Source organism: Rosa chinensis, chromosome 1 (genome assembly GCF_002994745.2).
Source record: "Rosa chinensis cultivar Old Blush chromosome 1, RchiOBHm-V2, whole genome shotgun sequence".
Classification (NCBI taxonomy): domain Eukaryota; kingdom Viridiplantae; phylum Streptophyta; class Magnoliopsida; order Rosales; family Rosaceae; genus Rosa; species Rosa chinensis.
The window spans coordinates 16,596,240-16,607,068 of NC_037088.1; the positions used below are offsets into that span (position 1 = coordinate 16,596,240).

The 10,829-nt window shown below is 36.5% G+C and overlaps 2 protein-coding genes across 3 annotated transcripts; both read right to left on the reverse strand.

Moving 5' to 3' along the window:
- Positions 1–1,188: 1,188 nt before the first annotated feature.
- Positions 1,189–6,158, reverse strand: LOC112176350 (probable choline kinase 2). Of its 2 annotated transcripts, none has more exons than XM_024314225.2 (8): positions 5,640–6,158; positions 4,960–5,398; positions 4,294–4,415; positions 3,953–4,148; positions 2,943–3,060; positions 2,808–2,855; positions 2,206–2,306; positions 1,189–1,809 (listed from the first exon to the last, which is right to left on the reverse strand). In XM_024314225.2, exons 2-8 carry the CDS (start codon positions 5,308–5,310, stop codon positions 1,669–1,671), a joined length of 1,077 nt encoding a protein of 358 aa, XP_024169993.1. In that variant the 5' UTR covers positions 5,311–5,398; positions 5,640–6,158; the 3' UTR covers positions 1,189–1,668. The 2 variants fall into 2 exon arrangements, with proteins under 2 accessions (XP_024169993.1, XP_040366399.1); XM_040510465.1 differs by lacking the exon at positions 5,640–6,158 and adding an exon at positions 5,494–5,591.
- A 563-nt stretch (positions 6,159–6,721) lies between these two features.
- On the reverse strand, positions 6,722–10,344 carry LOC112176322 (cytochrome P450 CYP72A219). Its single transcript, XM_024314184.2, has 5 exons — positions 9,846–10,344; positions 8,670–8,887; positions 8,037–8,281; positions 7,360–7,750; positions 6,722–7,283 (listed from the first exon to the last, which is right to left on the reverse strand). Exons 1-5 carry the CDS (start codon positions 10,129–10,131, stop codon positions 6,858–6,860), a joined length of 1,566 nt encoding a protein of 521 aa, XP_024169952.1. The 5' UTR covers positions 10,132–10,344; the 3' UTR covers positions 6,722–6,857.
- Between the last annotated feature and the right edge of the window lie 485 nt (positions 10,345–10,829).

Sequence of the window (10,829 nt, forward strand, 5' to 3'; positions counted from 1 at the left end):
TGACAAATCCAATACCCTGGGATTGCTGGGATTGATAACGTGAAGATAGTAAATAGTTACTAGCCACGCCCAAAATTGATCATAAGCGATTTGACCAGAATTTAATTCGATCTTACTTTCTAACCTCTTTGTGCAGCATTCACAACACAGCTGGTATATCAAGTGAACTTAATAGACACATCAACGATATACCCTGATAATACAAGCAGATGGACAACAAAGTTCAAGTAAGATTTCTACCAGATTTTTAAAGGCTGATGCAATTTTCCTTCGCCTAACTTTTCTAATATATATTTTATATAATTTGTATTCATTTATAACACTCTGTGAGCTTTATGTAATACTCTAAGCAATCTTTCAATTACTTTTGAATTTGGGTGTGTACATCTTCTGGAAAGTATTATGAGCATGAAAGGGAGTCTCTCTTTCTAATAGCTATTAACACCCTGCATATGTGGGTTTTAATATGTATTTTATGTAAATTTATAATGACAGTATAAAGCTTAGCAAACAACCCGTGACATCGAGCGGGAGAAATTAGCTAGTAACAATAATATAAGGAAATGGTTGACCAAGGTATTTGAAGCATACACCCCCCATCTCTAGGATCGTCATACCACTGTTAGTTTATAGCGTTCTATCCCATGTTATGCGAACCCAGCGAGATTCTGGGGGAGTTGAAACATGAAAAGAATGAAATTTGTTTGAATAATGCAAGAAAGTAAATTCATCCAGTGAAGATTTTGATTTACTTTGTCTGAAAAAGTAGAGATCCCCTTTGCTATTATAGCCAAGGCCCAAGGGTGGGCAAATAACCAGCCTAGTTCGGTCCCAGATTGGTCATACCAAATAATGGAGAAATGAGCAACCAAGAAGAAAGAAAAAGGGTAACCAGGCAAACCAGATCGTGCCGACCCATAGTCAAACTTACAAAAACAAAAACCATACATCTCCAGTCCTTCACAGTCACATAAGCAACAGTTATACAGCTGCTCGATTAATATTAAACTGCAACTATTCTTGTACATAAGCAATACATATAAAAGTGGAAAATCTCATACATAAAGAGGTTAAGATAATATAGAGAAACTTGTGACAAAATAAAGGATGTTGATTAAGCCTTTCAAAAAAAAAAGGGACGTTGATTAAGAGACAACGAAAGAATGAAAATACAGCAGATGCCAATAGTATGACAAAGACACTGAAGATGAAGTGCTCTTCATATCGATCACTAAAATATCCAATTTTCCTGATCACTTCAACATTAGGTCATGACAATACATTGCATTTGATAGAACTTCATCCACTTCAGATTACTTTTTCTTGATCATCTCAACCTAACCTAACCCACTCTACCTGCTAACTTCAACTAAATCTACTGACCTGTATAGATCATGATGTCAAGCTACTGCAACTGTGCACATAATGTATCAGAAAATATAAACATCACCATTCACCACATCCTTGAAAGTCTTGAAACAGTGAGATTAAACCAAATGGTGACACTAAGGAAATGAGAAACAAAAACACTTGGGATATTTCCTACAAAACCAGTATCACATAACAACAAACAATAACTGCTAGTCTTCAATCTAATCAAATCCAAAGGTGCTCTAAATAACCAACTGTATACATAACTCACTACAAGTGAACACAACTCGAGAAGAACTAAGTAGTACGGTTACCATCAGTCCCTGTGTCTGGGGAAGATCCAACAGAACCCAATAGCAAAGCCTTGGTTCTCCAGTACTGTTGAAATCTCTGCTTTGCATATTGCATGTAGTCAAAATCAATATCATTCACATGTTCCTGATAGATTGGAAAAAAGATGGTGGAGACAAAATGAGCGAAGTCCAAGAAAAATCTATACCGAAGGTTGCAGGTCAAGATTCAAGACTTGACCACAATTAGTAACAGTGAGCTTGACTAATGTATAAAACTTGGTATGTTCCAATGGAAGTCAGCATACTTGAATAACCAAAAAACAAAGGGAAAAAAAAAGGAAAAAAAAAAAAAAAAAAAAGAAAAGAAAAAGAAAAGAAAAAGAAAGCACACCAATAAAATTTGAAATCAGAGAAAGGAGCAGTTACACTCAAAAGTCACATGAACTCAGAAGCCACAAAAAAAGAGAGCCAGTTCCTAGTCCCAGCTCCTACTTGTAATGTTAATAACAAAAGAAAAAAATTATATTGAAAAGATCAGTACCGATATTATTCCCCATAAGCCCCAGAACAGATGGTCTGCAAGGGTATACTTCTCAACATCTTCAACTAGCTGCTCCACTTCTTTGTCAATAGGTTGATTGCCTGCATAAGAATCCCATAACTGATGAAAAACAATAAATTCTTCTACTTTTCCATATGAATCTATTGCTACAAATTACCACAATTCATGCAGTAAGACTACAGTTTTGATTTTTCAAAAATGCAATGGGACATGATCCAAACACAACCACTCAAAAGAACTTTATGTTATTTTGAAAATAGACATATCCCAAGGAAAATTGTATATGAACAAACAAATTGGAGTTTCAATTAATTAGAATTTTAGCCATTTGACATCATATATATATATATATATATATATATATATATATATATATATATATATAGAGAGAGAGAGAGAGAACCACTCAAAAGAACTTTATGTTATTTTGAAAATAGACATATCCCAAGGAAAATTGTATATGAACAAACAAATTGGAGTTTCAATTAATTAGAATTTTAGCCATTTTACATCATATATATATATATAGAGAGAGAGAATGTTTTCAACATAAATACACAATGATTCATAAAAGACATTACCTGAAGAATTCAGATACATACGAACAAACCTCTTGCGCTCCTCTAAGCCTATTGGTGGCAGGTCAATATATCTATGTCAACAGATTGAAATAAAAGAAAATAAGACAGAAGAATGTATCAAAGCATATGACATACCAGGATATTTACTGTAGTCTAAAATATGAGGGGTATCTGTGTGATAGTCAGCCGCCATCTCACAGAAATGGTTTGCTATGTCAAATGCAACAGGATTATAACTTGCATACTCATAGTCCTGGTAAGAAGTGCAAATATAATTGTTAGAAAGTTGGACACATTATATGGTTCATGCTTTCATCATTTGCATATTAAGGAAAACAGAACAGAGTCCTAAACCTTAATAATAAGCAAAACCCAAACTGTTTTTTGCAGACAAGTACATGATTCAAATTTTTTTTTGAGTTGGAATAATTAGTTTTGCATATTCCAAAATTTTGTACAAGGGACCATCACAGATATGAAGTCTGATACATTGAAGAATACCAAATAACATCACAAATCAAATTAAGTAGCATAGTGCGACAAAACGGTCAATAAAAGGTAGTATCTGTTAATAATGAAAATAAATAAATAAATTGAATAAACAATATAGAAACAAATTCCCAGCCCCTTGTCAGAACAAATAGGTAGCTAGCCAGCTACAGAATGAAGATTCATAGTCCTGGAAAATAGAAGAATGCAATTTCCATAGGATCTGCCAGCCTAATCTGAATAAGCAAATGGAGGATCTAGAGAATGTTAAATTCACTATCAACTGGATTTTTTTTTCTTTTCCCAAGAAGTAATCAAAGGGGTGGAGTAGGTGGCAGAGTAAACTGTCCATCTTTTCATCCTCTGTGCCATGCAAGCTGTAGTAAATATATAACTTCTTTGGCTATATATCACTGGCACTTAGTTGGAATTGAAATGACAAAGTCAGGACAAGCTGTATGAAAAATGTTTTACCCTTTCTACCAATTTCTACCATACTAAATGACCTGACTGCCAGAGCAAAATACTATCTTATCAATTACATATAGATACTGAATATAATCTGAACTATCTAAATCAAACAAACATAAAGATTGTGTAGCCAAAGTTTCAGTAAGAGCATCAAAATTGAAATACATGCAAAAAGAGAAACTTACAATTATCGTTATCGTTTTACTCTCTTCCTCAATCATTATGTTTCCATACTGTAAATCATTGTGGCAGAAACCTAACTGCTGATTCAGTACTGAGAGCTCCTTCTCCAGTATAGAGATTTCCTTTTCAATGGAATCTAACTGAAATTCATTAGCTTCTTCTGGACTACACAATCTCTTGGCTGTACTCAGCCAATTTCTGGAACATTGACAAAGTGTTGGTTACAGATATCGTAAATCAATAGAAGATTAATGTAGGTGACAATTTGTAACCTTGTTCAAAATAAGATACAAATATTAGTAACAATTTTACAGAGAATGTAGGAAAGAACAAAGAAATGTACCTCAATCTGCCCCAGAGGACGACATCCTTTGGACCGGGCATCTGAAGATCATGGAATTCCTTCATTTTAGTAGCTATAAGAGCAGATATATCTGGATCACGTAGATCAGATGCTGAAAGTGTCTGAAATTCACAAGTGAAAAGAAAGATGTAATACATTTTTCAGGAAGGGAATAAAAGTACTCCACGCATTCAAGGATGTATAAAATCTTCAATTTTTAATTTCTACGCAATTTAGCCATTTAACCTAGAACTAAAATGCGTGTGGTTATAATTCTCATACATTAACTACCACTAAACATAATTGTAACACAGGAATGGCACTGAAAAATTCGCAGAAAATAACTATCTATAATAAAGTTGATCTCGACCAGTAACATACTAAGCTTTGTGGAAAAGAGTACATGGCCATACTATATACTCCTAAGCTCAGGTCGAGAATGAAGAAAAATTGTAGGTGGTCTTAAAATCGCAAGAGTAGAATAGAAGTCCATATATATAAGCAACTTAGGTTTCAAACAAATTCCAACAACACTGCTTTACAAACACACATATATATACAGATAATATTAGGGGAAATAAAAAGCATTAATTGTCTGCAATTCTGTAAATCATTGCCACTATTTTCGGAATGATAGAAAGATAAGTAAACACTGGAATGAAGTACCCGTGCATGGATGAACTCTTCAACTCGGCCATTAGGAAAACGGCCAAGCAGACGAGGTCCCTGACCGTTCTTTGACATGTATTCAAATGTTCGGATCTCATTATCCCTGTCAAAGAACACCTCAACACCCTCACCGTAAATCCTAACCAGAACCTTTCGCGAGACTTCCCCGGTGCTTGTTGGCCACTTTATTTCGAACACCTCGTTAGTCATTGCACCCTTGAGAGGGATGACCTGCAAGGCAGTGGAATCAGCTACATTTTCCCACTCGGTAGCCAATGATTGTAGAATCTCCTTGGCTTCTTTTGGAATACGGTCGTCTTTATCTATGGAATTCACCACGGCACCCATGTCAAATGACCAACGTGATCTTCCACACCAAAATTTGATGAGAACTATGCAAAGCAACAACTCAAGATCTTAATGTAGAAAGGGTTGTCTGGTCCAAAGGAAAAAAAAAAAAAACATTAGAGTGATTAAACGAGAATATATAGTTCAATCATGATGACATAAAACCAAGAAATTGAAATCAATCGCAAACATTGACACAGATTCTGCTTCCCGCCAATTCACGGTAGCCAAACAAAAAGCAGCTATAGAGAATAGCAATATTTCGAGAAACAGAGAGGAGAAAAACAGAGATTCATTTCTGCATGCAAATGATTCTGAAGAAGTCGAACCCGTGATCGTTTGTGCGGTTTGAGATGAGGAGGATCGAAGACGACCGGGATTGAATGAGAGAGAGAGAGAGAGAGAGAGAGAGAGAGAGAGAGAATTGGAAGAAGCTAAAGGGGAAGGGTGGCAGGGTGGTTTTGCTTATTGGGAACTGAGAATCGAATAGAATTTACTGTTACGAGAGGAAAGTAGGCCGTCGGATTCAGGGCAGTGGAAAAAGTCAGACGGAGATGGAAATGTCTGGTCGGATTTAGCGGCGGAACCCACGAGTTGCTGACGAAAATGGATTTGTCTATTTCAGTCCTCGGGAATCAAACCCGTGTCTCTGCACCTCGGGACTATCATTATCGGATATGATCGCCTCTGTCGCTTTGGTTTACCCACTTACACTGAAATATTGGACATTCCCAATTTTGGATATTTCCCAGAAAATAACAAAAAGAAAAAAAGAAATTGGATATTCCCAATTTTGGATATATTCCTTTTATGGGTTCAACAGTATCATCTAATGATCTAATAGGGCTTCAGAGATGAAAGTTGGAGGATCATGAAGGATGCATATTCCTTTAGCATAAAGAGTGTTATTAAGGCCCCCAGCTCCAATAGCACCATTACTTGTTGTTGAACCATCGACACTGAGTTTGTGAAAACCAATAGCAGGCTTAGTCCAAGACAGCATTTCAACAACTTTATACTTTGTTAGGCTTAGCAGTAGCCATAGTCCATTCCTCAGCATAGCTAAACACAACTTCAGGAGGATTGTAGGGATAGTGGAAAGAATAATCAAAAAGGCCTTTACATCTAGTCGTTGATAAAAGGAAGAATAATACATACACCAAAATAAGCAAATATGCCTACACTGGTACATCGGCAAGGAATCTAATTCGATAAAGCCCGTGCTTATACGCACAAGAGGCTACAACACAAGTTAATATTTTGGTCATTGAATATTAAACTATATACATATAATTAAAAAAACAAAACACTTTTCACACGAGCAAACTGCAGAGGCAAACCCAGCAAAGCCTAAACACAAGGCAAAACATAGACCAAAGTAGCTAACATTACCCAACAGAAACAAGCGAGGTAGCAACAACTAACATATAACAATTTCTACTAATATTCCACTAATGACATATGAAACCATCAGTATGTAGCGGTTTATACATGCAACTTCCTTAGTGGTTGCAACAAAATGAAGTTCATTTTACACCGCACTGCAGTTACAGTTTTTGCAAGATAATGTGTGCACCATATTGTGGTCGAATCGTTATAGCCGTGATTGGACCATGAGTATAGGATGGGGAAAGCTCAAATGTGAAGCTATGTAATATCAAGGACAACGCCATTTTTGCTTCCATCAAACCAAAGTTTTGTCCAATGCATATCCGAGGACCCCATCCGAATGGGATAAATGAAACCTGACCCTTTGTTGCCTTTGAAATTCCTTCTGAAAATCTCTCTGGGTTGAATTCCTTTGCATCCTCACCCCACAGTTGTTCGTCTTGCTGAACCAGGAATATTGGTAATGACAACTGCACTCCAGCTGGGAGTAACAAATTTCCGAGCTGTGTTTCCTTCTGAACAGTTCGAGTCATCACAGGTACTGGTGGGTATAACCTCAGAACCTCATATAAAATCATGGTGACCTGTGTCATGGTTATCATTCATCCATGAGTCTTAATACTGGAATGTTAAGAGTGCATATTCTGTGAAAACACTTACAACTTTTAGGTGAACGAGCCCATCAAAATCTGGTTTCTTGTTGCCAAATACTTGAAAAACCTCTTCTCTGGCACGAGCCTGCCAATTTGGATATCTACAGAGTAGAATCATAGTCCAAGTAAGCAAGATTGAGGTAGTCTCTGCCCCGGCAAAGTAAAACAGCTTACATTCTCCAACCACCTCTTCAATGCTCATTCCAACATTCTTGTTCCCCCCATACTGTCGAATTTCTTTCCAATTGGATTCCAGAAGTATCCCTAATAAGTCATTCTTAGAGGCTTCATCACCAGTTTTCATTGCCTCCTCTTTTTTACTAATAATATGCTTCAATGTTGCTTCTATTTCTTTGCTAATTGCCTTCATCCTCCTATTCAACTCTGTTGGTAGAAACCTACAAGCAAAAATTACATTATCATATTAGCTGACTCAATATTCTATTTAGGTACCCAAAGCTGAGACAGATCAAACTATCTGAAACAAAAGCAAAAGAATCTGATGGAAGCAAACTATCACAGTGACTTGTTACTTTGTTTATACTTGGATCAGACTAGAGAAATTCAAATTATTGTTTCATAAGAATGATGTAATCTTCCACATGCCAAATGGATCTAGTTGGACTATAGGGGGAAAAAAAGAATCTGATTTAGTTAGCAAGAGTTTGATATAATTTTGATTACCTCAATCCTGGAATGAAAACAATGAATAAGGCTTTACTTAAGAGTTGTACTTGTTCTTTCTGGAGTTCAAATATTGTTCTCCCTTCTTCATAACTACTACCAAATGCTGTCCTAGAAATCACATCTCCTGTCATATTTTGAAGGAAAGGCCAAATATCCAATTCACATGATCCCTCCTTCGACACCATGATCTCCCAATTGCTAATCATATCAGTGCAGCTTTGATAAAATGCTGGCAACATATTCTAACACAAAAAAAATGAGCTCATTAGAATGACTTCTGCTTAATTCATATTCTTCACATTAAAGTAAAGCACATGTAATACTTCTCCACGGGGTTATAGGCATTATGTCAAACCCCAACCCTTCACACCCCCCCCCCCCCCCAAAAAAAAAAAGTCTGTTAATTTCAACAGTAATAACATGGGCACGGAGACCCATTAACTGGGCTCCAAACCTCTATTTTAAAAAATAAAACACATTTATATGTATAAAAGTATCTTGAACTTGCAGTGACACTAAACCTCTGATATACATGGTTAAATTCTAAACCTCATAGTTATAAGACATCTTCTTGCTTTAGCCTGACAACTAATCTGAATATTAACTTTAGTTGACAAGAGTTGATAATACCTTTAGCTTCTCGATATGGAATGCTGGGTTAATAAGCTTTCTCCGTTTAACCCATTTTTCTCCCTCGAGGTTTACAATACCATATGATAGCAACTTGACAAGAGGACTAGGATGTGGCTTCTGAAAATCATCATATTTGGTGAATATATCTTTCAAATAGTCTGGATTCATGATGGTCACCCTTGGTGTAGTACCAAACCACATGAAAGAATTCTTACCTGCATTTTTTTTTTTTTTGGCTTTATTAGAATTTGAGGTACATAAGGCATCCAGTGCCATTTTTCAAATTAAAACTTACAGTAGTGGGTTTGCCAAATAATTTTTTGTTTGAAAAAAGAAAAGGAGAGGAGGGAAAAACAACAGTCACTCCTCCCCATTCCATAGGTGTAAAACCAGCCAACATGAGCATGGCATGATCCTAACAAGATAAAATGAACGGCACTAAACAAACACAATTAAGTCAGGTCTTGATGCTGTGCTGCATAGGAAATATGAATATCTAGCCTATCAAGCATGTCAAATCTGATACTAGCTATTTAAGCCTAAGCCTACCATAACAATGTATAAATTTGTAGGCCAGTCCACCCATTTGCAACCGTTTTTAGGTTGAGTGTTCTAACTTGAAGATGACACCAGAACTTCCTGGTAATGCTAATTCCTTTGCATGTCATGATCTACATTCTATCTATAGCACAGGGAAAAATAAAAGCATGACATAACACCAGAAGGTGAAAGCAGGGATGAACCTTATTGAGTTCTGTTGTAGTGGCTCCTTGGGAGAAAAAATCATGTAATCAAGTGTTGTGTTAAATGTCACTCACATTCAGCCTCTCAAACGACAGTTATGAGACATTTTATGCAAGTATTTTGCCAAGTACCTCTTGTTTCTTTACGGCCATTCTTTTCTCTCATAGGTTTCAATTCTAATTAGTGGTTAATCTGAATTTATTCAGGCAGGTTCAATGGCCAATCTTAAAAAAAAAAAAAAAAAAGAGTATGCCATCAATAAAAAGAAAAACAAAAATAGTCAAAGACTGGCATCAAATTAACCCATAGCGATTGTACCAAGGCATCTCAGTTAGAAGTAGACTAGCAGACAGTGAGATACTAACCCAGTTTCATTGCTTAGTATTGTAGTATATGCAAGGAAGTAACAAGTGAAGAAATGGCAAGTACCATGTTTGTTAATGGTTTGATGGAGAAATGGCAGGACACGCGGGGCTACATCATCGGAGAGGTTCATGGGTTTTGAAGTTGCTTCCTTCATCACCTTGATGTTCTCCTTAAGATCGCCAATCAAAAGGCGGTACGAGTTTCCGGCAAAACCTTGCTGCCTCAGACAGTTTTCTAGCTTCTTTGGCTTCAACCACACCCAATTCAGCACCCTCCATGCCCATGATGAAGCTATAATCAACAAAACAACGGATACTGCTATGCTGCCTAATGACACTTCCATTTGCATATCTAGCTTCTGGGGGTGAATGAATGATCGAGCGGTGTCTGTGTGTGTGTGTGTGAGAGAGAGAGAGATGTGAGCTGCTCTGGTTTGGCTTGACCACGACAGTGAGTCTCTGTTCGTGAAGTATGGGAGAACAATGAGTAGAGTCGTATAGATATACTGATGATGAAGCCACCTTAACTGGTTCCACGGGATTCCTGTCAAGAATGGCAGCTTGTAATTTCTTCTGGCCACAAAAAATAATTTGGGGCTTTCGATCTGAAAAATCTTGCCATAGAGTCTTTTATATCTATACTATTATTAAGATAAGAGAGCTTACTATCCATAACTGAAATTTTTTACTAATTTACTCTTTATATATTAAAAAACTTTGAATCAGAAATAATCAAAAGAGATAATAAGGTCAATTTACAAAATAAAAATAAAAACAATATTAAAATAAAAGTAGTGGAAACGTGGTGGGTTTCTATAAGAAAACTCCCCACTACTTTTAACAACTTCCCCACACACCTTCAAGAAAAAAAGAAAAAAAGAAAAGAAAAAAAAAAAAAACTCCCTACACACAAATGTGTCCTTAATAGCGAGATATTCTGCGAACAGAGGTTCGCAACGGTCCGATACATAAAAATGGCTCTCCATGCGGGCCACCTAGAGCGCTAACATTTTCCCTAAAAGAGACTGATTCACGTGCGTTCGGTAGC